Genomic DNA, 26,309 nt, shown 5'->3' on the forward strand with positions numbered 1-26,309 from the left:
GGAGTGCCCTGCGGCCCTGCCCAGCCAGCTCAGCTCTGACCCGTCCTCAGCAGCTCTGGCCCAAGCCTCAGTCCAGCAGGGGCTGCCCGCCAGGCAGCAGGGCAGACGGACGGACGGGAGGCCCAGGGTGGGCAGTCTCTGGCAGGTGGGCTTCCCTCAGGCCTTCCCGAGCAGCAGGACCCCTCAGTGTCCTTGGCCGGGCTAACTGGGCAGGTGGGCGCCTCCGGGGGCCTCACACCACGGTGCTGACCGAGGGATCTGAGAGGTTGAGCGGGCCCGTGATATCAGTGGGATGGTACTGCTGCAAAATAGAAATACACAGACAAGGTGCCCGTTAGCCCGACACTCGGGGGCACGCGCGGGGCCGGGACGGGGGGACCGGCCGGCCGGCCGACCGGCAGGCAGGCGGGCGCGGCCTGGGGGAGGCTGGGGGGTGCTCCTCCCCCTGACCCCGTCGTGCTCCGGGACTCTGCGTGGGCCGGGCCGCTGTCCCGTCCGTCTGTCTGTCTGTCTGCGGGGGAGGGGGGCAGAGGAGGGCGGGCAGGGCGTCTCAGCTCTCCCTATGACGGGCACACATCTGCAGCTGGCCCTCCTCCCTCTCAATAGCGCGTCGCGGCAGCACTGTGTCTTTTTGGTTTTGCAAAGCGCCGCGTCCACCCCCGGTGCTCTATAAATAAGAACCAACAATCAATACCCGCTGGCCCCGCCGGCCGCCAGGGACCCCAGCCCTGAGCGCCCAGTGCCGCCCTGGCCCAGACCAGCCACGGGACAGGGGCAGAGGATCTCAGCAGCCGGACTGACCCCACCCCTCCCGACAGAGCCCCCCACCCAGGCCTCCCTCCGAGCAGGCGCCCAGCCTGAAACGGTGGGAGCTAGGCTGCCCTCCCCCGCCCAGTCCCCAGCTTGCAGTGTCCCCAGTCACCCCTGCAGGGCAGGCCAGCCCCAGATGCCACGTGGCACCAGAGCTGGCCTGGAGGATGGTCCCTGGGGAGGCTCGGGCAAGGAGTCTGCTGGGAGCGTGTCCCTGGAAAGGCACCGTGAGGGTCTCTGAGCTGCACCTGGACCAGCTAAGGGGCCTGCATTTCTGCTCCAGGCCGGGACGGGGGGTGGGACTCAGTGATGCCCTCAGAAAATGGCCCATTGCCTGCGTGACTCTCGTGCTCCTCCTTTCAGCTGCGGGCCCCCAAAGCGCTGTCTGCTGGGTACCTTCTCCCCCCGCCCCCCGACTGCCCCACCCCTGCTCCTGTCTGATCCTCCTCTTCCTGCACCCCCTGGTGGGTCCCCTGGCTCAGGCTCCACCCACTTCCCGGGCCTGACAGCCCCAGGCCTATGCTCCCAGCCCCACAGACCCTCCCTGCCCCCCACCACCCTGTCTGTGCTGAGCTCTGGGAAGTGGAGCAGCCAGGCCTCACAGGCCCCTCTTGGGGCGTGCTGGTGGCTTCACCCGGGGCTCAGATGGCTCTGTGCTGAGCCCTGTATCCTGTGTCTGCCCCTCTTCCCATGCACTGGGGGTGACGGCTGCAAATCCTGCTTCCTTCCACCCTGGAGCAGAAGACTCTGTGGGTGACGCTGCCCAGGTGTTAGGGGCTTCCTGCGGACTGGAGGCCAAGCCAGCCCTGGCTGCAGGGAGGCCGCTGGGCTGAGGGCTGCGCTGGCTCTGCGCGGCCCCCTCCTCACCTGGGGATGCCCCTAGCAAGGCTGGGTCAGCCTGGGGGGGGCCTTTGGTTTGAGCGCGCACATCTGGGCCAGTGACAGGCTGCCCAAGGCAGAAGGGCAGGGAATCCCTGGCTCAGGTGCAAGGCCTGGCTCTGAAGGGGTGGGGGGTCAGGCGCTGAGGCACTGGTCTCCGTAGAGGCCTCCCCTTCCTGAGCCTCTGTCTAGGAGCCTCAGTGCCCACGGCTTGGAGGCCACGGCTTTCAGGGCCACCTCCATCCGTTCTCAGATCCCTGGGTGCTGCCGGCACGCCTCCTGCAGGGCCCCCGCTCGGCCTGGGGTGGGAGCCGCCTCCTTTGGTCCCACCCATTCCCCACCTGACGTCCCCTGTGGCCAGGGGCCTGTACCAACTCCAGGCCCCAGCCGTCCACCCAGATGGAGCCAGGCCCGGCCCCCAGCCCCGGCCCACACAGAGACCACATGGAGGGAATGCAACAGGCATGGCTCTGGTGAGACACGTGAGACAGGTGTCTGGGTGGCAGGGCTGGCGGCCAGACAGATGGGCGGATGGGACATCACAGCCATCCCTCCACGGACGTCGCAGGGAGGGAGAGAGGGCGGTGGGCCTCTGTGGGAGAGGCTGGAGAAGCGGACGTAACAGAGAGGTGGTGCGGCCTCCTGACAGGTGAGGAGCCTGGGACAGGGTGATCCGGGCTCCCGGGGCCCTGGGCACAGCCCCGAGGCAGTGAGGCTGACTGACTGACCGACAACATGACACGGCTTCAAGATGGCGCATGGCGTCATGGCATGGGTGGGGGGCAGACTAACGCAGAGACACAGGGGGACGAGGACCCGGTGAGGGCCAGCGGGAGAAAGGACCAAGAGAGAAAGATCTAGAGAGTCAGAGAGAGAAGACCTAGTGTGCTGGGCGAGTAGAGGTGAGGGCAGAAAGGCCACGGCAGTCAGAGGTGGGAGCGGGTGGGATGGCGAGGGAGGGGGGAGGGCACGCCTGATGCACGGGACACAGACACGGAGGGGCGAGATAAGAGTCGGAGACGTGGAACTGGGCGCTCTTCCCCTTACCGTGTCTTTGGAGGACCTACGTCTCTTGAAGCTGGAAGCCAGGGTGGAGGTGATAGCCCTAAATGTGGCTTTCTTTTTAGGGTCAGGCTCTGCTCTACCACTCTTTCTATCCTAAAATGAATATGTATAAGTGATTAGACGGCTAAGGGTGGCGGCCACACCTGCCCTCGCCTGCTCCTTGGGGGCTGCTGCCCGGCCTGGCTGGCCACTCGGGCCCTCACTCCGGCCTGCCTCCCTGTGCTGGATGGACCGACCGATGGTCGGACACTCGCAGGCGGCCTCTGCTCCTGCCCGGCTCTCGGGCCTGACCTCGCTCATGCTGGGGCTGGGCTCGGGGGGTCCCATCTGGCTCTCTTCCTGGGAGGTCCGCCTGGCTCCCTGGCTCCGAGGTGCCCCTGGTTTAGGGGCGTCCCGAGGAGGAGGAGCCCTCCGAGCACGGGGGGAGTTGCCCCACAGGCCCCACCGGCCACTCTGACCCCCGAGGAAGCGCGCCAAGATTCAGGAAGGGGCTGAGGGGCCGAAGGCAGGTGGCGAGATGCACTGGAGTGACAGAGAGACGGAGGCAGCTCCTGGGACCCTGGCCTCGGGTCTGATGGTCAGGATGGGCCCTGTGCCCGCCAGTGAGAGCAGCGGCCAGGTCCCAAGAGCAAGAGTGGGCAGATGAGAGGTGTGGGGTCCCAGCAACCCCATCGCCCCGGCCCTCCCTCCCTGCAACACCAGCTTCCTCCCAGGGCACAGGCTCCGGGGAGGTACCCAGAGAAAGAGAAGAGATGGGGCAGACTGGGGCTGGACTGTGGGGCACGAGCCCGTCCCAGGTGGGCTGTGGCCACCCCACGTGCAGCCTGTCCTCTGCTGGCGGCAACTTCCCACAGACACAGCCTGGGGTGCCAGGCAGGAGCAGCCGGCCAATTAAGACTGGAGTTATATGGAGCACAGGACACACCAGGGCAGCGGGGAAGGGGGTCCCCAGAGGGTGCCAAGGAGGGGCGCGGGGCGGCGAGGGCAGGATGCGTCTTGGACTCACATGCTACACCCAGGTGGGTCCCTGTCTTACCCTGCCTCAGTTTGCCTTCCTATGGAATGGGCGCCGGTGGGCGACTCTGGAGACAGAGGGGCCAGGCGGACGCTTGAAGCCCGTCTTTGCAGAGGCGGCCCCCTGCGGGTGGCCCCCAGCAGCGCGGCCTTGGCTGTGGCTCCCAGCTCCAGTCCTTGCCACGCGGGCTCCTGGGAGCCAGAGCCAGCGCTTCGGCCTGCGGGGATGGAGGAGGGCCGGGGCCAGGCCGGGCCGTGGGCACCAGGCCTCGGAGGGTGGCCTGCCCTACCTGCAGGTTCTTTCTCCACACATTCACCGCTGCGAAGGCCAGCTGCATCTGCTTCCGGCGGGCATCCTTGTGCCGCTTGTAGGCGATCTCGATGAAGATCAGGAAGATCCCAGCCACGATGCCCCCGGCCACCAGCATGAAGACCCCTGTGGGCCAAGAGCCAGTGCCTCAGCTGTGGGCGGGCCAGGCAGCCGGCCCCCTGGGGAGTCTACGCAGTGTCAGCAGTGGTGTCGAGGGGCCATGGGGGCCCACCTGCCATGTTCTCGAAGGTGAGGGTAGCAGGGGCGTTGCTGCGCGAATCACACTCCTGGTACCGCACCCACGTCTTGTCCAGGTCTTCCATGAAGCCGTTCTCGTGGGACCTGGGCGGGCGGGGCCGTGTGAGCCGACGCTGGGCCGGCACAGGCGGGGCGGGGCGGGGCGGGGCGGGCACAGGCGGGGCGGGGAGGGGCACGGCAGGAGGGGCGGGGCGGGGCACGGCAGGCGGGGTGCGTCTGGGGGCTGCGCTGGTGGGGGGAGGTGGTGTGCCTCGGGTGGGGCTCTTGGAGGGGGGCGGAGTGGGGCCGACTCACTTGAGGATGGACAGGGAGACGTTCTGCTTCCAGGGACTGTCCTTGCGCATGCCGATGCCAAAGCCTGAGCGGAAGAACAGCTCGCCGGTGGTCACCAGGTCGCACTTCTGCGAGGCCTCGAACTCCAGCACCGCCGAGTCCCAGATGAAGGCATGCAGCTTGCTGCGGGCAGGGGCAGGGTCACAGGGGCCCACACATTCGGGCCGCCCTGGCTCCCTTGCAATCCCTCCCGCCAGCCTGGCAACCTCCTGTCTATCCCCCTCCTGTAGTTCCCATCCAGCCTGGACACTCTGCCTTTGACTGGAAAGATGGACGCCCCCACTTGTCCCGCCAGCCTCTCACTCCTCCCGCCCAGTCCGCCGCCCCGCCCCGCCCCGCCCCGCCCCCTCACTTGTCCCGCACGGCCTGGATGGCCTCGGCCGCGCTCTCGTAGTTGTGCTTCTCCATGTGCCGGTACATGGTGCTCAGCTCCACCTGCCGCCGGAAGTAGATGTCCACGGAGCTCTGCTTCACCGTCGCGTAGATGAACTTGTCCGAAGGATTCCTCAGCTGCAGGGTCAGAGGGTCAGAGGGCCCGGCTCGCGGCTGCTCCCCGGCCCCACCCCAGGCAGCCGCTGACCTCACGCCCCCTCCCCCAGCCGGGCCGGGCCTCACTCGGGGGTCGTTGATGCCGGTGATGCGCTCCTCGGGCCGGTCCAGCACCAGGAAGGCCGCCAGGTTGGCAGTGTAGGAGGCCACGATGATCATGGCGAAGCCGGCCCACACCATGCCCAGGATGCGCGCCGAGAAGCTCCTGGGGGCGCCTGCGGGCAGAGGACGGTCAGCTCCCGGCGTGGGGGGGTGAGGGCTGCGGAGCAGGGTGGGGCCCGGGCCGGGCGTGGCCTCACCTTCCCCGATGCCCGAGTTGAGCAGGACGCCCCAGGAGAACCACATGGCCGAGGACAGGGTCAGCGCGTCCTCCTCCTCCTCCTCGCTGTTCACTTTGAACCGGCCAAAGGGGCTGCGGGGGCGCAGAGGGCGGGCGGGAGAGGGCGGGAGAGGCAGCCCTGCCCCGCCCCTCGCCCGCCCCGCCCGCCCCGCCCGCCCCGCAGGTGGAGGTGTCCGGCCCCCGGGCCGCGCTCACCTGAAGCGGTCCAGCAGGTACAGCATCACGGCCACCACGTGCACTGACAGCCCCACCAGCAGCCAGAGCGTGCTCTGGAAGGGCTGCATGAACGAGTCCAGCGTGCTCCGGGGGATCTCCTGCGGGAGGACGGGCCGTCAGCGCCGCCCAGGCCCTCCCAGGACCCCACCCCGCCCTGCTGGGCCCCTGCCCACCTTCTTGACCAGAATGGTCAGGCCCTGGTACTTGAAGGGCTTGGAGAACTCGATGTACTGTGCGCGCTCGTTGTTGATGGTCAGCGGCGCCACGATCATGTCCGCCTGCCCGCTGAGCAGCTCGCCCATCATCCCGTTCCACTCCTTCTTATTGCTGTTGTTCACCTGTGGGGCGACACAGCCGCTGGGGACGCGGCCACCGCGGGCGGGCCTTGCTCCCCGGACCGGACAGGCTCCCGCCCTGACCCATCTCGGCGTCTCCCACTCCAGACCCCGCCCCGGCTCGAAGGCCCCGCCCACCCAGGCTCCACCCAGCCTGCAGACCCCGCCCACCCGAGACCCTGGCCCTAGCCAGACCGGGTCCACCTGGACTGGGTCCCGCGCCCGCTCCCAGAGACCCACGCGTACCCGCTCCTGCGTGCCGAACTTGCCGTCCGCCACTAGGTGCACCTCATAAGTGAAGTTCATGGTCCGCGCCAGTTTGATGAGTAGGTCGATGCAGAAGCCGTAGCAGCACTGAGGCACGGTGTGGCGTGCTGGGCGGAGGGTAGGGGCGGTAAGTGAGGGGCTCGCAGGTGCGCCGTCCCGCCCGCTCCGCGGCCCACGCTCGCCCCAGCCCCGCACTCACGGCTGCCCGGCGACGTGTCGTTGGGCCCGGTGCAGATCACCTTCTTCACCGGATCCCCGTTCACGGTGAACTCCTCCTTGCACGTGCCGTCGCTCAGCGTGGGCTTGACATACACGAAGGGCTCCTGGTGGATCGTCACGATCTGGAGGGGAGGGGGACACCCAGCCTGGACCACCAGCCCTGGGCTGCCCTGGGGTGCTGTCCTCTTCTCAGCATCCAGACTCCCCTGGACACCGCCCCCCCGCCCCGCCCCCTGCAAATGCCCCACACTGCCCCCTCTGGAGCTTGAGGAAGTAGGTCGGCCTGCTGCCTGCAGGAAGGGCCCCAGACTCCCCAGTCGTGCCCAGGCCACCTCAGCGTTCAGAAGGCGCCTGGCCTCCTGAAACACCGTGCCTGCTCTTGGCCACTTTCCTTTGGGTCTTGGCTTGCACATCACTAAAGTCTGCCCTGGGCCCCTTCTCTGACTTCTCAGGGCTGAGAAAACACCTGTCCCAGCCCAGAGCCTGCCCCCTGCCCCCACCCCTGCCATGAGGACAGGGGCATGTGCACTCAGAGCCTGCACAGGTCCGGGGACCCGCAGGGATTGCCCTTGTCTGGTGTTCCAGCCTCTCCTGGCCTCAGCCTCCCCTGCGGCAGGTCTTTGTCTGATCATCTATCCTTCCTCCCTTCCTCTTCCCCGCTGATGCCGCCCTCTCTGCCGAGGCCTCTTCAATCCAGGGGCTCCTTGGGGCTCATGCTGGGGAGCTCTCTCCTCCCTGTCCTTCAGGGGCCTGAAGCCTGGGGTTGCGGAGGACAGATACAGGCAAAGGGGGCTGAACCGAGCACGGCATGTGACGAGGGGTCCCAGGGGACGTGGGGTTGGTGTGAGAGGACCCTTCTCCTCCAGGGCGGGCAGCCCCCGGCCTCAGCCTAGAGGGCAGGAGATTGGGAACCCCTGAAGGAGCTTATTTGCCTTTAAAACTTTCCTCATGGTTTTCTATTATGCAAGTAACATGCTCATGCTTTTAAAAAATCAGTGAGGGGACTTCCCTGGTGGTCCAGTGGCTAAGACTCCACACTCCCAATGCAGGGGGCCCGGGTTCGATCCCTGGTCAGGGAACTAGATCCCACATGCTGCAACTAAGAGTTTGCATGCCGCAACTAAAGATTCCGCACACCACAACGAAGATCCTGCATGCTGCAACTAAAAAGAAAAAAAAAAAATCCCACATGCTGCAACTAAAGATTCCGCATGCTGCAATGAAGATCCCTCGTGCCGCAACTAAGACCTGGCGCAGCCAAATAAATAAATAAATATTAAAAAAAAAAATCAGTGAGACGGGAGGGATAAATTGGGAGACTGGGATTGACATATACACACTACTATATATAAAATAGATAACTAATAAGAACCTACTGTATAGCACAGGGAAATCTACTCAATAACCTGTAATGACCTGTATATGGGAATAGAATCTAAAAAAGAGTGGATATATGTATATGTATAACTGATTCACTTTGCTGTACAGAAGAAACTAACACAACGTTGTAAATCAACTATCCTCCAATATAAATTAATTAAAAAATAAACAATGTAGTGTCAAAAAAATCAGTGAGACAAAAAAAAAGTTGTAAAAAGCCATCTGGCTCTCGAAGCCTGTGTGGGACCATCTGGCTGACTGTTTTGGCTGTTTTACACTCAGACTTTTCAATACCAGGTGTCTTTCCTGAGCGTTGGCTTTGGGAAAGTCCACTCTGCCCCTTGAGGGGGTGGTGACCTGTGGGCAGGTGCGGACAAAGGGGTCCAGGTGAGAGGCCATGGGGGAGCTAGCTCAGAAAGCAGACAAGGTTGAAAGACACTTGAGGACCTTGTGGGGGACACCGGGAGAAGCACAGTGCTTGAGGGTCCTTGCCTTTGGTGAGCTCAGGTACCAGCCCGGTGCTGGTGTGGGTCAGTGTGGGAGGGGCTCTGGGGAGGGCACCCTGGGATGAGCCCAGAGGAGCATGGAAGAGTCAGGCCAAGGAAGAGAAGCTGTGAGGGATGAGGCCAACCGGGGAAGGGAGCTCCCAGAGGCCCAGGGAATCACGGAGGGGACGGCCGGCCACAGGGAATGCTGTAGGGAGGCCGGGCTCAAAAGGACAGTGAGACCGAGTCACGGCAGGAGGCCAGGAAGGCTAAGCGTGGGGGGTTGGCTAGGACCACTTGGAGGTGTGATGAAGAGCATGGGGCGATCATCTCCAGGACTCAGGGCAGAGAGCACTGGAGCTGAAGTCCACCCATCTGCTCCCCTGTCCCCGATCAGCTCATCCCCAGGGGAGTCCTGGCCCACATGACTTCCCCAGATTTAGGTGGAGTTGGGTCAGAAGGGGTGCTGGGGAGAGCCCATGAGACGGGGGGCCGGCGGCTTCCTCTCCTCCCTCCACCCACTCTCCCTGCTGCCTCTGCAGTGCCAGGTGTGTGCAATGGCAGCAGGGGCTGGTCCCGTCCCCGCTTCCTTTAGTCACTTTCATCGGCCTCACTGTCCCCTCCTCTGCACCGGAGGGGCAGGATGGAGTATACCGGGTGTGGAGGCTAGGGCAGGGTGGCGGGTCCCCCACCTTCAGCCTGGTGGACATCTGGTAACCTCGGGGCTTCTCTGTCTCTCCACCTGGCCAGATGATTTTCCTGTCGTTGGGAATGACCTGGGGGTGGGAGTATGAGATGGAGGGTGGCCACGCAGGGGTCTTGGCCCCAGGACCCTAAGGCCCCAGCCCCCACCCCCTCATGACCCCCACCTACATGGGTGCCATTGTAGATGCCCACTTGTACCAGCTTGCGGTTCTGCAGGTTCATGATGCTGTAGTTGGCAAACTTCCGGTCCCCATCCTCGTTGAATTCCACGCGGCCGGTCACGCCGTCTGCGTACTTGGAAGACATGAGCACTCTGGAGGGGGGCAGTGTGGGTTAGAATGATCAGGCATGCAGTTAGCCCCGCCCACTGTGAGTCAGGTGCACAGCACAGCTACGTCAGCCGAGCAACTCCTGGCCTCTAGACCCTGTTTTGAGGGCTTTCTGTGGGTTGGTGGGCTGTTCACCAGCCAGTGGGGAAGAAGGGTTGGGGTCTTGTCTTCCTGAGTGTGCACGCCTGTGTGTGTGTGTGTGTGTGTGTGTGTGCGCGGTGCGTCTACTGGGCCATATATGTGTGCACACAAGATCTTTGTGTGGGGTGCAACCCTGTGCATGTACTTGTGGCACATGTGTGATGTGCCATGTGCCTCTCTGAACCTGTGTACACACGCATGTGCACGTGTGCACATATGCTGCCTGTATCTGCAGTTGTGTGTGTGCTCCTGTCGTGGGCCCCATGGACCATGGCTCTGCACATGCTACTTGGGGGTGGCGGTGTTGGTGATGGGCTGGGCCTCCCCACACTAGTGCTATGGTGTCCAGGGTTCTCTGAGTTAACTCCTGCCCTGCTGTGGCCATCCGCTTGGGTCACCGGCCAACCTTGGCTCTCTACAGGCTTGGGTGCCATACCTGGATTCCTTGTCTGACCTCCTGGGCCCATGGACTCTCCCAGTCCCCACCTGAAGCAAGATCCTCCTCCCCAGGGCTGTTAGCCATCCTGGGGAGTGGGGTGGGGTCTCAGGGTGGGCAGCAGTGTTAAAAGGCGGGGGCAGGAGAAATGGAAGCAGCCGTGACTTCAGTGACATCCGAGTGTTGGAAATGGGGCAGATGAGTATCATCGTGGAGATGGAGGTGAGGGTGGAGGGGGGGGAATAGAGGACAACACTGGGGAAGATGGCGGTATCTATAGGATACAGCAGGCTGGGCTGGACCACCCTGTGAAGAGCGACTGCTCCCAAAGCCGGAACGGTGGCCCGCCCACTTTAGGAGATCAGCCCGCCCACCTCAGACGAGTGGCCACGCCCATCTTAGACGAGCGGCCCCGCCCACCTCTTGAAGAGCGGCCCGGTCTTCCAGATGTTGGTGTTGCCCACGCAGCCCCGCGGCGGGTCGGTGATGTTCTCCTTCTCGAGAAGCTCGTGCACGGCCTGGGCCACCACCCCGACGGCATCGCTGATGTGGGCCGACTCGTTCTTGCCGTTGATGAGCTGCAGCCCGATGATGCCTGGGGCAAGCGTTGGCTTAGAGCCCGTGGGGGACCCCTGCCCACCGGGACCCTGGAGCCCAGCACTCACCGTCTGGGGCGTAGCGCAGGGCGTTCCCCGAGATCTCGCGCTCCCCCACCAGCCACACGTACCCCGAGCCGGTCATGTTCAGCATTGCGGCTGCGCGGTACACGGTGGCAGCGTCGTCCTCGCTGTGGGGCAGAGCGGGGTGACGGGCCAGGATTCCAGCCCTCCCCACCCGCGGCCGGCAGCGGCTGCTCCACATTCCCAGGTCCTCCTCCGCAGCGTGGCCTACCCACGTGGCCTCTTCCCCAACCCTGCCCCCCCCCCAAGGGAGGTCTGGAGACACGGCAGAGATGGGGTGCGGCCGCCACCCCAAGCCTGCACTGCACCTGGGCCAGGAGATCCCCACAGAAGCGAGCGGTGGGCCCAGACCCCCTGAGCTTCCCAGACATCTCTTGCTGGCCCGCTGCCCTTGGTGGGCAGGGTTTGGGTGACATGGGATGGTGATGGATCCTTACTGGTTGATAAGTCGCTCACCAGGTACCAAGCACTATTCTGAATGCTTTTCATGGACCATCTTATTTAATTCTCACAACCTCCCTGTGAGACGGGCAGAAGTACTACCCCTGTGTCAGGAGGGGAAACTGTGGCACCCCGGGCACACAAGTGGTAAGTGACAGAGTCGGGTCTGTGCCGGGACTGTCCACCCCTGAGCCCGTACTCCTGCAACTTCCCGGACAAGCCATACCCCTCTGGTGCTCCATGCCTGAACTTGTGACCTGAGGGGCTGGGGGCTTTCTGGTTGGTCAGATGCTTCCGGGACTGAGAGCCAGGGAGCTGCCCTGAGCAACACAGCAGAAGCCACCGGAGAGAGATGAGGGCACCTGCTCTCCCTTTTGGAGTCTGCACAAGCAGCTGTGTTCTCTCTGCCACCCAGGGCTGGGGCCACTGGCAGGACACAGCACAGGCCTCGCCTCGCAGGCACACGTGGTCCTGAGTTTTTGGCGTGTCCTTACAAGTGAGCCTCTGTGGACCTGGTCCCCTAGGGCTGGGCTCTCTCTGGTCAGGACAAGGACCCTGGGCCTGGTGGCACTCCCACCTTCTGTCCCCTGTTGGGCCGAACTTGGTCCCAGATGGGCCTGGACCACGACAGGCACTTTGCTTCTCTAATGCATGGGCATTGGGGTACAAGGAGGTTGGGGAGATTGTCCGAGCGCTGGGTTATTTTCCCAATGGCTGAGCCTGAAAACTAAGATGGCCCTAGGTTCCCTAAGGGGTCTGCCCCCAATTTTCTCAAAGAAGAAATGCAAATCTTCAGTGTTTGCTCTAAATGAGAACGCTACTGTTGGATGAAAGCAACACAAAATAGAGGTGCTCCAGGCAACATCCAGCCAAAATCGCCAGCAACACCAATTCGTGCGTGTCAGAGCACGCTGTGCCCCTGTCAGGGGTGCCCACAAAGCCTGGCGGAGAGGCCTGTCGGCTTGACACCATCCAGGTCTGTGACGTTGGACTTGGTGGGATTGAGCACACACCTATGCTCGTGTCCGTGTAAATTGATATCTTCAGTAAAGCAGTTGCAGACAAAAGCCTGATCGGCCCGTCAAACTGTTTTATGGAAATAACTGATCCCAGTAAAGATGACTTCAGGAGGATTATTTAAAAAACAAAAGTTTTGGAAATAAATTAGAAACTCTGAAGCACTCTGTAGAAAACTGGTCAAAAATTAAGATTGGCTTAATGGGGTCTCTCCGCAAAACGCTCTCAACAGCCCTCGTGAGGGGAGCCAGCATGTGTCAGGTTGAGGGGCCAGGGTGAAGAAGACCTGCGTCTGCCCTGCCCAGGGGACCGCCGGCTTCCCCAGGCTCTGGGAGCTGGGCACGCTGGGCAGGCGGGTCTCCCGCTGTGGTGGGACTCTGGCCTCTTTTGTCCGAGGAGCCCCGGGTGTGAGGGGAGGGGTCCCTTCCCGCCTGACAATCCGGAGGCCTTGCGTGGATTCAAGAGGTGGGCATGTGGCTGACAAGTGCTGTGCCTTTGTGAACAGTAAGTATTGCTACATGTGTGGGGTTTGTGCATGTGTGTAGTACGTGGTGTGTATGTGGCGTATGCACCTATGCACGAGAGCAGTGTGCACAATGTGTGTCGGTGCGGAGCATGTACATGTGTGGTGTGTCTGCACACGTATCTAGGTGAGCATATGTCTGTGTGTGTTATATATAGCAGCGTGCCCATGTGTGCATATGAATGGCCTGTGTGCACATGTGTATGGTGTGTATATGGCACATGCATGCGTGCTGGAGGGCATGGAAGCATGTTGCGTGCACATGTGTGTATACGGCATGTGCACGTGTAGACAGTATGCGGGTGATGCGTGTTCGTGTGTACGCGTGTGAGTGCCTGTGCTGTGTGTGCATGAGTGGAGGGCGGTGGGCGTCAGTGCCTGCTAACTGCCTTCCAGCCCGAGGAGCCCTAGCTGGTCCCACCCTGCCCTCTGCCCAAGGACGGGGTGCACCTGGCTCTGTGCCAAAGGTTTGTTGCCTGAATGTGCAAACGGACACCTGCCCTGCCACTCAGGGTATTGCTGGCTCCCGCTGGCCGGCTGCAGGGTGACCCCTGCTGTTTTTCTCCACTCTGCTGGAGCCTGCAGAGCTTCTGGGACAGGCAGACAGTGGGGCGGGTCTCCCCAGGCTCTCCCACGTATGTCCCATGAGGCAGGGCTCTTCCTTTTCCTATTCCTGGTGGCCTGGCCTTTCCCTTCCCAGGAGGACACAGCCATTTGCAAAAAGGGAGATTTTTACTGGGGGCTCAGCCCCAAGGTTATGGTGGGGACCAGGCCCATCCAGCAGCGCCTGATTTTCGGGTCACCCTAAGTGGTTCCCCTCTCGTGCTGCTCAGTCCAACTGCTCCAACCCTTCAGCCCTAGGACTCAGGCCCTCTCCCTGCTGTGGTCCTCCCCCCGCAGGCTCACACGCAGACCCCACGTCACTTCCCCAGGCCCTCTCCCTGACCCAGCTCCCAGAGCCCCGTGTCACCCCATCTATCACCTGGGCCGCGTTTGCCTCCCTAAGGGCAGGGCCTTGTCCCTCTCCCATCCCCGAGGCCCAGTGTACATGTGCGAGGGGACCGTCCTTGGCAAGGACACCAAAGCCCAAGACCAGCCTGGCCGCACCTGGCAGAAAGGACGATGACCCGAGCCTCCAGTTCCCGCGCCTCCATCAGCAGGGCCGTCACGTTCTTGGTCCCCGGGTCGAACTGCAGCACTTTCTCGGCCTGCGGTGTGAGCGGGAGGGTTAGCAGGTGGCCGGGGCGGGGGATGCAGCGCCTCAGGGGCCAGAGTCGAGCCGCAGCCGCTAGGAACCCCGAGGCAGCTCCGCTAGGGCCGCCTCGGCCTGCGCCGGCCACCTGCACTGCCACCTGCCTTCCAGGCTCCTCGCCCGGCCGGCCGGGCTGGCCTCGCTCGTCCTTTCTTCAGCCTGCTCGCTCTCCTGTGCTCGCTCTCTGCTCTCCGCGTCTCTCTCCACCTCTCACTCCTGGCCTCACTTTTGCACTGAGCATGCAAGCTGAAGTGGACCGAGACTCAGAAAGAGGCGTGCAGCGGACAGGAAACAGAAAAGAGTTTTGGAATGCAATCGGGAGCGGAGACTGGGCCGCCTTTTCCAAAACCACGGGAGGTCCTCTGGGGCCTGGTCCGCAGGCCCTGCAGGAGCAGCCCGGACCGCAGGCAGGGCAGGCGGGCAGGCGGGCTCCCTCCTGGGTTCCACGAGGAAGCCCTGGGGCGCCCGGAGATTCGCATGCACTTCCCAGAGAGCAGCTTCTCCTGCGGCCGTGCCTGCCCCTTGGCCCGGCGGGCGGGCTGCGGGGACCCGGCGGCCGGCACCTGCCCTCTCCTGCCTACGCTGCCTGCTCTCGACCTCGCTCTCCTCATTGCTCGGGCCTGCGGCGCGGCGCGGCTGGGCCCACAGTAGCCCTCGCGGCCGAGGCGCCGGAGGCCGGGGCTCCCTAGTCGGTGGGTGGCGTGCACGTCCATGCATATATACCTTGGGTCCGCGCTTGTTGTCATAGGACAGTTGGTCGAGGTTTTCATAGTTCCTTTTTTTACTCTGATGAATAATGTGCACAGAGAAAATATGCAGACACAGAAGAAGATTATAAACGGTTGAAAATGACGGCGCTAAAGCAATCACACCACCTCCTCGGCACGTCTGCAGACGGGCACGTACCTGGAGCTCGCAAACACCTAGGCCCGGGGTGGGGCTGGGGGCCGGGGAGGTGCTGGGGGATGAGGGGGCGTGGGGGCCACCGAGGCTCCCTGCCACGGAGCTGCGCTCTTGGAAGCGGTCACGTTCGGGAGAAAGGGAGGCCCTGTCTGCGTCCAAGCCAAACGCGTCCCTTTGGGGTCCCATCCGCCCGCCCCCCGCCAGGCACCTGCTATGTGGTGCCAGCAGCACCCACCCCAGCCCCGTCAGTCCTGAATGGGGTGACGTCCCCTCCCCCAGCCCTGCCCCCTATCCCCCACCCCTCCCAGCGCCCCCTCTGCCTCTCTTAGAGGGCCAGCTGCTCTGCCCTCACTGACTGGTGTGTGATGGGCGCGCCTGTCAGCCCACGTGTGCGCTGGAGAGCGGGTGTGACAGGGGTTCGTGAGCGCGTGTGCGCTGGAGAGCAGCTGTGACAGGGGCTCGTGAGCACGTGTGCGCTGGAGAGCAGGTGTGACAGGGGCTCGTGAGCACGTGTGCGTCTGTGGGCGTCTGCATGGCAGCATCAGCCCACGTTAGTCTGTGGTGGGTGGGAGTGAGGGCCAGTGCCGTCTGAGCGTACGTGTGTGCGCGTGCGCATGTGCGAGCCCCCGGGCCGCGGAGGTGTGGAGGGTCCCTGCGAGTCTGTGGCAGGAGGAGCAGCGTGTGAGTGGATTGTCGTGGGAACAGCCGCGTGTGCCTGTGAGAGGGAGCATGTGTGGCTAGGCGTGCAGGGGTGTGCGTGAGTGTGCACTGGGCGTGCGTGCAGCCGCAGGTGGGCACGCCAGGAGGTGACCTGCTTGCCTGGCGCTGGGTGCTGTCTCAGGAGGGGTGGGGCCTGCGGTCCTAGTAGCCAGCCCTCCCTCCCAGACTCAGCCAGTCCCCCGCAGCAGGACCCCAGGACCCTCTGGGTCTGCCCTCTGGTTCACCCCCAGCTGGTGCCCTCTCTTCCCTTCGGGGCCTATGGCACCCTGGGGGACCCGGGTTGGCACTCAGCTTACTGAAGCCAACTCTGACTTCGCAGACAGCACATGCTCCCCACCGCCCCTTGGTCTGGCCTCCCGGGGCCCTCCCCAGCCTGGGCCTCCCTCCCTCTCTGCCCAGCTTGGCCTCCACCCAACCCCGGGGGCCTTGGCCTGGGTGCTGCGCACCTAGGGCTCCAGGCTGGGTGAAGGCGGGACCCCGGGCCTCCTCTGCTGAGCACCAGCTCCTCAGGCTGGCAGTGGGGATGGGTGGCAGGGGGTGGGGGTCGCCTGGACCCCCAGAAACGCCACTCTGGTCCCTCCACAGCCCACACATGGGCGCCGGGCTTGGGTAGAATGGTCAGTTGGAGCCAGGTGTCTACTTGATCCCCAGGAGTCCAGAGCCCAGCCCCCATGGTGGGGGGGTGAGGAGGGGAAGGGCGCGGGGTTCCGTGGGGAGAGCGGGGGGCGCGAAGAGGGGCAGGGCCCAGGCTGGGCTTTGGGGCGGCAGATGTCTGTGGGTGGGGCTTTGGGGAGGGTGATGGGCAGCTGTGAGGTGAAGGGCTGCGGCGGAGGTGAGGCCGGCTCGAGGACAGGGCACGGGTCACAGCAAAGAAGGAACCGGGTCCTTTGTGGGGGGGACACGGTGAGTGGTGCCACCGCACTGAGGGGGCACCCTAGGGGAGGCCGCTGGGAGGGGGCGGTGTGGGGGCAGAGGCAGCGCCCTAGGGAGTTTTGAGCCTAGGGCCTGTGTGGGCTGGGAAGCGCGCTGCGGACCGGGAGGGGAGGGGGGGAGGGGAGGGGGGAGGGGAGCGGGGGCGGGGCGGGGTGTTTGCGGAGCTCCAGGTGGTCCTGCCCTCGCCCCGCAGGGACTGACACGAAGGAGATTTCGACTAATGGCAAAAGCGAGTGAAATGAGCCGAGGACAGGCTGGGGCGGGCGCTCGCCAGACGTGGTGGTGCTGACCATGCACGATGGAAAGAGAAGGGTGTTCACACGGGCCACAGACACAGCGGCGGCTCGCCGGCTCCTGCTCTGCTCGAGACGCCCCGGCCCGGGCCTCACCTTGGACTCGCGCTCCTCCAGCAGTGTCTCCAGGCGCTTCTGCGCCGCCCGGCCCTCGTGGTCGTCGCTGACCAGGAGGATGATGTGGTTCCAGCTGTAGACGCGCATCATCTCGAACCAGACGCTCGACTGGTGGGAGTAGGGCGGCACGGTGCGCAGGAAGCTCAGGTGGATACTCTGCGGGGCGCGGGGTGGCTGAGGACGCGGGCGGGGCCTCCGCCAGGGGGCGCGCGCGCGCGGGCCGGACGCTCCCCTCGCGGCTTCCAGACCCCGGACCCCGGGAGCCCCGCTTCCCTCACTCCTCCCGTCCCACCGCTGGCTTCTCTCCCCACCCCACATCATCTAATCTGAGAACCGGAGGCTCGGTTTGCCCAGCAGCACCCTGACTGAGACGGGCTGGGGGGGGGGGCGGTCTATGGAATTGTTCCTGGGGTGGTTCCCCTCCTCCCCTGCAGCCACCCGCTGCTGAGCCACTTGAGATCAGAAACTTCTCGCTGGCGTGCAGCATCTCAAAGATCCCCACTGGGTCCTTCCCAAATTTACATAACTAGTGTTTAGAGGAAGTCTTCACTCTTGGGGTGAAATACTTCATCTCTTCACCAAGTCCAGGGGTTGTTGCTTGCTGACCCCGCCTTGCTTCTCTGAGTGCACTAACTGCCAGGGAGGGGATGGAGAAGGATCCTCCCGCCTCAGCACAGGGCCTTTGGGTCTGCCCAGGGAGCAGTGTTCCTGGGGACCCACACTGATCCTGGGGTCCTCTGAGCCCTCCAGATCCTTCTTTCACCTGCTCCCTCTTTGTGCCTTGGAATCAGAGTGCAAGAATGCCCCTTTGCCTCTGTCTTCCGGCAGGTGACATGGCTGCAAGGGAGTTGTGGTTGGGGTCCTGGACTGACTCTGACCCAGGCCCTTCTGGTCCACGTGTTGGGCACAGATGGTCTGTGGGTTGTACCAGGAGTGGGGTCACGGTGGAGCTCTAAGATTTGGTCGCAGGTTTGCCCTCATGCTGGGCTTCAGTCTGGATCTGGGGCGGGGGCACGTGATGGGCTGGCGTCCTGTTCTGGGAGAGGGCTCCCCCCACCCCAGCCTCTCCTGTGCTCCACCGCCTGCTCTCCTCTGTAGAGGCATTGTTCTCCCATTTGCATTTGAGGGGCCTGGTGCCCAGAGAGGTGAAGGAGGCTGGAAGGCCTAGGAGGAGCCCTCCACTTCTCACGGCTGAGGGTTAAGTGCCTCTGAGCAGCTTGGGTGCCTCTGCTGTGTGCTGGGGTTTCCAGAGCCTCAGGAACAGGTGGCCGTCCTGGCCTCCACTGGCCTCCTCCCTTGTGGGCCGTCCCAGAGGACCCCTCACTCTGGCCTCGCTTTCCTATCGCCTCCAGGAGGACCCCTTCCTGACCTCCCCAGACACCCTGGGCCCGGCTGAGATGACCTCTGTGCCTTAGGCAGCGTTATCCAGGACTCGGGGCTCCCGGCAGGATGGATTTGGAGAAGACGGGGAGAGCTGGGAAGCCCCCAACAGCCCAGCCCTCTGGCCCCTCAGCTAAGGCACCAAGCTGGAGTCCCCTGCCGAGCAACCCCTCCGGGCCTGTCTGCAGGTGGCACCAGGCCTGGAGGGAGATGTGGAGCAGGCTGCCCCCCCAGCTGACCAGTCCTCCCAGAGCTGTGGGCAGACACTGCGGGAGGGCTGGGCAAACTAGTGCAAGGTCCCCGCTGCTATGGGGGTGAGTTTCCTGCCAAACCGACTTGGTGACCTCTCGACTCTCCAAGCTGACGCTCCACGACTGGGCGACTCCAACCAGACCCCCAGCCCACGGGCCATGATACAGCCCTGAGGCCCGAAACCCCCTGGCCAGCCCCCCCAGCCACGAGCTGCCTCCTCTGTTCACCTGGAATCCTCTTCCAGCTGTGCCCTCTAGCGGGAGGTGCCGGTAACTACACCCTCACTGCCACCTGGTGTCCCAGCCACTTCTAGGCTTTTCCTCCTCCTGGCGCCCCTTCCTCCAAAGTGCCCCGTCCCGCTGTCCAGGAAGCTGCCCTGTCTGTCCCTTCTTCTGGTCCACGACGGCCTCTGCTGCTTCCTGGGGCTTGCTATTGGCACCTGTCACCTGTCAGTGGGCCGTGTGCCCAAGTGTGCGTGGGCATGTGTGTCAGTGTGTGAGTGTGGGCCTGTCTGAATGTGATGGAGTGTGAGTGTGGGGGAGTGAACATGTTAATTATGTGAGCGTGCACATGAGCATGAATGTTTGAGTGGGTGATGGTGTGAGTATGCGTGTGAACGTCAGTGTGTACGTAAGAGCATGTGAGTGTCCCTGTGAATGTGTGTGACTGTGTGTGTAAGAGCATGTGAGTGTCCCTGTGAATGTGTGTGACTGTGTGTGTGTAGGTGTGAGTGTATGGATTTGTTAGCATCTGTGAGTCTGTGTGACTGTGAGTTTGTGTGCTGTGAGTGTGTACTGGTGTGCCTGTGTGTGGGCGAGTTTGTGTGTCTCCGTGAGACTGTGAGTGTGTACCGGCGTGAGCTGTGAGCGTGCCTCAGTGTATCACCCTGTTGCACCTGGAGCCCAGAGCCCATGGTCTGAGCCCCTCTGCCTGTGCCCCCCCATCCTGGCAAAGCACCTGCTCCCCAGTCTCTCCCCCAGCAGCTGCTGGCGGCCCTGGGCTGCCGGAGCGAGCCACCGGGTCTGAACACGGGAGCAGAGCCAGCTGGGTCCCCGTCCAGCGGTCAGGCTTACCTTGTCTGAGTAGATGGACATGCGGGTGGTCAGCCCCAGGACGGGGATGCGGTAGAAGCCGGCTGTGTAGGAGACGGGGGTGGGAGTGAAGTGGTCGTTGGGGGTAGGCGGGTGGCTAACCAGGATGGCGTAGACCTGTGGACACAGGGGACAGGGTCAGCTCGAGTGGGGAGCGGGGACACTGCCCTGGAGCTGGCTGTCCAGCAGCAGCAGAGGCTAAACACAGAAGGCGGGGGGCGGGTAGTGTCGGGGGGACACCGCCTGTGCTCACACAGCCCCAGGAGTGCAGGCCACCCAGAAGGGGGACCAGACCCCAGCCCCACCTTCTGAGTGTAAGTGAGTCATAGGGATGAGGCAGAGGCAGAGCAAGACTCCTGGGACCAAGAAGACACACAGGGAGATGACAGACCCCTCCCCCCCACCTCCTGTCCAGGGCCTCCCCTCTTGCCCCTCACCCTGGGGGGCTGCCCTGAGCTGTGTGGGGAGACCCTGAGAGGCAGGGTGAAGGCCAGTCCTTGGCATGTCCTAGGACCATACATGCTGCCCCAGCGTGGGCTGGGGAGAACCACACCAAGCCCCCCACTGACCCTCATCCTGGGTCAGAGATGGACGGAGGCCAACACTCCAGAGATGGAGGGCAGCTCCAGAAGGTCTGCATCGAACATCGCAGACTGAGCATTAGAGGGAGAAGCTGGGCAAGGAGCCGCCTAGAGGCCCGGGGCCCCTTGCTGGTGTCTTCCAGGCGCAGGCTGAGCCCCGCTCGGTTTGAACAAGACCCAGTTCTGACTTGGGCACTGACCACATCCTCAAGGAAACCTGGCCTTCCTGCCTGGACCAGTGGCTCAGCCCCCGAGGCAGGAAGATGAGGCAGATGGCTAGGCAGTTCCGTGCTGCCCTCACATTAGAAGGACCTGTCAGTCCCAATTCTGCCTGCCCATCTCTGAGCTACAGGACCACCTGCTTTTGCAAATGGGGCGGGGGTGCGCTGGCCCATGTGGTGGGGGCGATGGCTGCCGTGCCGGCACCTGGCCCACGGCGTGTGACAGTGAGTGACAGCTGCTGCTGTCACCTTTGCTCCTGGCACTGGCTATTCCCTGGGAGAACAGTGCCCAAGACAGCAAAACTGTAAGTTGGAGGAGGGATCCCCAGAAAGGGCCATACCTGTTCTCCCTCCTTTGCCCCCCACCGTCTGCACCCAGAGGGGCCTGGTCAGTGTTTGCCTAAGCACGTGTGTGCAAGCGTGTGACCGTACAGGTGCTCACAAGTGTGTGCTGGGTATGTGTGCGTATGCTGCATGTCCCAACATGTCTGTATGTGTATGTATGACTGAGCTTGTGTGAGCACGCGTGTTTGCATGTGTGGCACAGGAATGTGTGTGCTCATGGATATGCATGGGGGGTCGGCCTGTGTGTGAATGCGCGTGTGCAATTGACTGTGCAATGATGACGTGCATGAAGGGGTGCTAGTTTAAGTCTATGCATCTCTGTGCACAAACATGGATGAATGTGTGTGCACACGTGAGCGTGTGTGTCCATGGGTGTGGCGTGCCTGTCAGGTGAGTGTGTGTGAGCAGCACTTGGACCGGTGTCGGTCCCGCCCGTTACATAAAAGGCTGCATTGCAGTGATCCCGAGGCCTCATTGGGATTCAGCAGGCAGCGCAGCCCGGGGGCGGACAGCTCTGACAGGCGAAACCCGGGAGTCGTGTCCTCCCCCGCAGCGCTGGCTGCCAGTGGCTGCCACGCTCTGCCCTGATACCTCTCACATACGCAGTCCCCGTTCCCACCCTGGAGAACAGCCTGCTTCAACACCTGGGCCATTTCCCATCTCAGGCAGACCTGTGGATGGGGGAAGGGGAGGGAGGAAGGGAAGGAGACCTGCAAGCAGGAACAAAGATGGCCCCAGGCCCCATCCATTTCAAAGCCCTGCAGTCCCGCCTGTGGCTGGGACAGGCACTTCTCAGGCAGGCCCGGAATGCCCGCCCCCACCCTGACACACAGGGACCAGACAAACGGCCACATGTCTGCACACACCAGTCTGGACCTCGAGACCTGGAAACCCTGTGAGGACAAGCCCCGGTGGCAGGTGATTGATCTGGGGCTAAGATGGGGAACCGGCCAACACTGGTGTTTAGCTGCTAGTGAGACCAGCCCCCTGGGTCCTCTCTCAAGGGGAGGGAGAGGGCTAGGAAAGGATGGAATGAAACTGGGACAGGGGGAGGGATGGCGGGTGAAGGAGGGAGGATGGTGGGGAGGCGGTGGGGGAGGGGCAGGAGCTGGCACAGCGTGAGCCCTGGGGGTGCTGGCACCTGGCTGGAGATGAGGTCTTCGCACACCGACAAGGCCATCTGGATGGCGTTGGGCTTGTGGGTGACGGAGGTGGCATTGAGCTGGATCTTCCAGGAGCCATGCCGCTTGTTGGCCTGGTTCACAGCCTCGCGGAACATCTGCTCGTGCTTCCGCGTGCTCAGCACCGCGCCGATGTTGACGATCTTGGGGTCGCAGGCGGCACGGGCGAAGGAGCAGGAGAAAAGCAGGGCGAGTGTCAGCAGGCGCATGGTGCTCATGGGCTCCGGGCAGCGCCCTGGCTCTGGGCAGCGCAAACGCGGGGCCCTCGGCGCATCCCCAGAGGGACGCCCCGGCCGTCCTGCGCGCGCCCGATCCTGCGGGCTGAGGGCGCCACGTCTTCCCCGGGAGCCTTAGTCCTGGGATGTCTGCACCGAGCAGGTGGCACCGAGCCTTCGGCCGGCCGGGCGGTCCCGGGTGCGCGTGGGTTCCGGGCGCTCTGTTCCAGGCGGCTGGCGCTGTCCGCGGTGCTGAAGCGGGTCTCGGCGCCGCTCCGGGAGCCCCGCGCCGAAAGGACCCGGCGGCGGCAGCTCCTCTGCGGGCTTCGCTTGTCCCGGTCCCGACGCTGCGGCGGCTGCGGCGACTGCGGAGCGCCGAGCGGGACCAACGTCTCCTACCCCTCCCGCCGCCCCCGCTTCCCAACACGGAGCCGGAGCGGGGGCGCCTCCCGCGCCAGAGTGTGCGCCTGCGTTCGTGCCAGCATTTTTCAGAGCGCGCGCGAGCGGGGGACGCCTGTGTGCGCGTGTGTGCGGGCGTGTGTGCGCGCGTGTGTGCAGGGGTCGCTGAGACAGTGACCCGGGCTGTCTCGAACCTGCAGGGAGCCGAGTTTGGAGAGGTTAGAGGGGTTCGCGTCACTGCGTGCAGCCTTGCGTGTCCTTTAACATGACCGAATGTGTCGTGCCAGTTTGTGTGTGTGCGCACACGCGCATGCACGAGTCCTCACCCACAGTCAGTGATATTTCGGGGCCTGACTCTGCTGGCTGGAAACCAAGGCGTGTGGAGAGGCCCTAAACCATGCCTCTGGGAGAGGGACGGTGGCGACCTCTTCTCCAGAACGCTCAAGAACGGGGGAGAGACCTCATCTGCCTGGCCATGTGGCTTGGACTCCCCCCAGAGGGTTAAGAAGAATAGAAGGGGTGACAGTGGCCGCCCCTTGTTGAGCTGGATCTTCCAGGAGAGTCTGAGGGTCTGGACCAAACCAGCTGTGGAGAGACCACGGCCAGAGGGAGTCGTCTCTGCAGCAGATGGGACTAAGGTTAGACATCAGGAAGCACTCGCTGATGCCAGGATAGACATCCCATACATATCCCCTGTTTCCACTCTCCTCCCCTTGGCAGCGCCTCTCCTAATTCACTCCCAGCACCCCCTCCTGCCCCTTTCCAGAAGCTCCTTACCCTTCTGGTCCTTGTGATCCCAATTCTTTGTCCTCACCGTCCCCCCCCCCCACCCAGTGTGCTTCCTTCTCCCTAATTCAAAGGATAGCTGAAGCTCCGCCTGCTGCCAGTGACATCACCGTTTCCAATAGCAACTGAGGATTCTGCAGACCCAACAGCAAAAGCCCCCAATGGGGACAAAGCAGGGTCGTCCCCACACCTAAGTGATGTCCGAAGCAGTGGAGAGGGGAGGAGCCATGTCCCTCCCAACAGGGTCACACCCCCTGCAGCTCTCACCACTAGGCTTACCTCTCCACACTCAGCCCAAAACAGACCCTGCGGGACCCCCTGGCTCTGAGGCAGGGGCTGCAGTGCTTGGCCTGCTCCCTTTCTTGTCCCCTTCTCTCCCAATGCAAGAAAATCGTTGCTTGGAGGCTAGTCTGCCTGCATCCGGCTGCAGCCCCACAACTCTCTCTGTTCTGGGATTGAGGTCTATAGTGGAAGGAGCACCAGTCCTGGGGACACAATTCCTCCTGTGGAGTCTCAGGAGGGCATATGGGGTGTGCTCAGGGGCCCAGAGTGGGCCCTATCTCCACAGGGTCTGCGGCCTCTCATAGCTCAGAGCTTGGAGGCTGCATGCGTGCCTGGGAAAGGGGAGCCACCAGCTGCCAGCTCTGGTGTGGCCCAGACAGCTCCAGGACATTGCAGGGAGGGAGGGATTCAGCAGGGGGCTGCCGCCAGAGGTTCAGGCCCCTTCCATCCACCCCAATCCCCCAGTCGGGGGTGCTGGAGAAGCTCCTACTGGTCCTGGAAAAAGAACTTCCAAATAGTCAGAAACCTGAGGGCTGGCTATTACACAGCTGGGAGCTTGAACTTGGCCACGGTCGGAGTACTTATACCACGGAAACTGCCAAACCCTGCAAATCAGGCCTCTTTTTTCCCTTTAGAGGCCAGTTTACCAGCACACCACCGCCTTCCCCAGGCTGGAGGTGCTCAAGCTTCTGTCCAGAGGCCCTTGCGTGTCCCAGGCCTCAGCCCCTCCCGTGCTTGAATCTCTCCTGGACTCTGCACTCCCTTTCACCTCGTAGGCTTCTTCCATGCCCCCAGCAAAGGGGGTGCGGTTGCAGAAGGCCTCGACCTTGCTTTGTCTTGCTGTGAAAGATACCGCCATGGGTTGGGGCTGCCTGAGGCCCCGGTCCTGCGTTGAGATTCTTGAAACCTTAATAAGAACGTTTGGATCCCCATGAAGCCTTACTATACCCAAGAATACCAGGAGATTTGGGTAGGAATGCGGTTGATGGGCTTCATCGTTTATAAAATCAGGAGTGCTGATAAAAGAAGTAAAGCCTTGAAAGCCTCCAGTCCTGCACCTTCTCATGGTCATCATTAACCAGATGGGACGTCAGTCTGGCTGTGTTGTGGGAACGTGGGACATCGTGTTGACTTGCAGCAGTGCCGCTGCCCTCATGCATGAATAAACGTACCTGTGAGACACACACACACACAAAAAGATACCACCGGGACTTGGACCCCTCTGAATCCTGGTGTATCAAACTCTGTGGTGAGGACCAAGGAGACCTGGGTTGCTGCATCTGGCCTCGGTGGGAGCGAGGCCCTGTCTGCCCCATGGGGAGGGGGCTGCCTCAGTGCTCACTCATTCTTCCCAACCCGTTCCTTCCTCTGGGAACTGCAGCCCCATGTGGAGGGAACTGCTTCACCTCCTCCCCGACTCCAACCCAGGGGCTCTAGCAAGGGCTGTCAATCATAGATACAGCCCCTCCTTGGCCTTGGTCTGTTGGCCGAGAGGTAGTCACATGACCCAAGCAGACCACTCAGGGTTTTTCCCTAAGATTTTGGCTAGATCAGAAACTGCGACACGAACCCATCTCTGCATCTTCTCTGGAAGTGCATCTCTGAGAATTGAGCCACCTGTGGACACATTTCTCTCAGGAGGAAGCTGACAGACAGAGAGGAGCCATTACGCAGGCTCTATGTGCAGACACCTTGCCTGTGGCCGGCCAAGTGGGCAGAGGATGGGCCTTTGCCTGGTGTCCACCCACTGCAAGGGCCCACCTCCAGCCCAGGACTGGGGAGATGGGGCTGGCTGTCAGCAGGCCTGGCCACCAGGACTCTATCCTTGATCTGGGGGAGCCCAAGGACCCTCACAGACCACAGCTGCAGACACCTGTGGTGCCATCTTGCTTGCCCTCAAGTTGATTTCCACTCGCACACCTTCATACACATGGTTCTACTACCTGCCTCCCCACACAATTCCTCCTCTCCCGTCCCCACCCTCTCTGACTTTCCAAATCCCACCTTTCCTGGAAGCCCATCTTCCCAACATCACAAACTCCCCACGGATCCCACCATATGCAAGGCTGGACTTTGACATTTAATTCACTCATAGACATTTACCAAGCTCCCACTGTGTGGCAGGCACTCCTCTAAATGATTGGGGTACAGCAGTGGAAAAGTTAGATCCCCGACTGAGCATGTGGCAGAAATAAGCACCTTAGACCAATTCATGCCGCGTTATGTACTCCAAGGAAAAAGAAAGCAGAATACGAGGGTAGAGCTTGATGGGACTGTGTGGTGATTTCAACATGTCTGCAATTTCTTTAACATGCATCCCTTCAAAGGGGAGCCCAGTTCCTCTCTCCTTGAATGTGGATGGACCGAATGACTCTTCTACTGAGTGGAACGTGGCGGAAGTGGCAGTGTGTGACTTCTGAGGTGAGGTCTAGAAGGAACAGCTTCCCTCTGGCACTGTCCTTCCTGAGTCACCTGCTCTGGGGGAGGCCAGTGTGGAGAGGAACTCTTTGTCAATGGCCCCCTGCCAGTGGCCAGCACCAACTTGCCAGCTATGGGAGTGAACCACCCTGGAAACTCCAGGGGCCCTCCAGCCCCCTTCGAGCCTTCAAGGGATGACAGCCCTGGC

At 62.7% G+C, this 26,309-nt stretch overlaps 1 protein-coding gene across 5 annotated transcripts; it reads right to left on the reverse strand.

Annotated features, from left to right (window-relative positions):
- Window positions 1-232: 232 nt before the first annotated feature.
- Window positions 233-22,219, reverse strand: GRIN1 (glutamate ionotropic receptor NMDA type subunit 1). Of its 5 annotated transcripts, XM_068552184.1 has the most exons (21): window positions 21,962-22,219; window positions 19,656-19,790; window positions 16,930-17,106; window positions 14,708-14,770; window positions 13,840-13,940; window positions 10,737-10,858; window positions 10,492-10,666; window positions 9,334-9,478; window positions 9,153-9,236; window positions 6,576-6,717; window positions 6,356-6,483; window positions 5,948-6,112; window positions 5,754-5,872; window positions 5,518-5,630; window positions 5,285-5,433; window positions 5,022-5,179; window positions 4,631-4,792; window positions 4,311-4,420; window positions 4,059-4,204; window positions 2,737-2,847; window positions 233-301 (listed from the first exon to the last, which is right to left on the reverse strand). In XM_068552184.1, the coding sequence occupies exons 1-21, from the start codon at window positions 22,217-22,219 to the stop codon at window positions 233-235; spliced, it is 2,832 nt and encodes a 943-aa protein (XP_068408285.1). The 5 variants fall into 5 exon arrangements, with proteins under 5 accessions (XP_068408285.1, XP_068408288.1, XP_068408290.1 ...); XM_068552187.1 differs by lacking the exon at window positions 2,737-2,847; XM_068552186.1 differs by lacking the exons at window positions 233-301; window positions 14,708-14,770 and adding an exon at window positions 551-667.
- Between the last annotated feature and the right edge of the window lie 4,090 nt (window positions 22,220-26,309).

Source organism: Eschrichtius robustus, chromosome 10 (genome assembly GCF_028021215.1).
Source record: "Eschrichtius robustus isolate mEscRob2 chromosome 10, mEscRob2.pri, whole genome shotgun sequence".
NCBI classification, from domain to species: Eukaryota; Metazoa; Chordata; class Mammalia; order Artiodactyla; family Eschrichtiidae; genus Eschrichtius; species Eschrichtius robustus.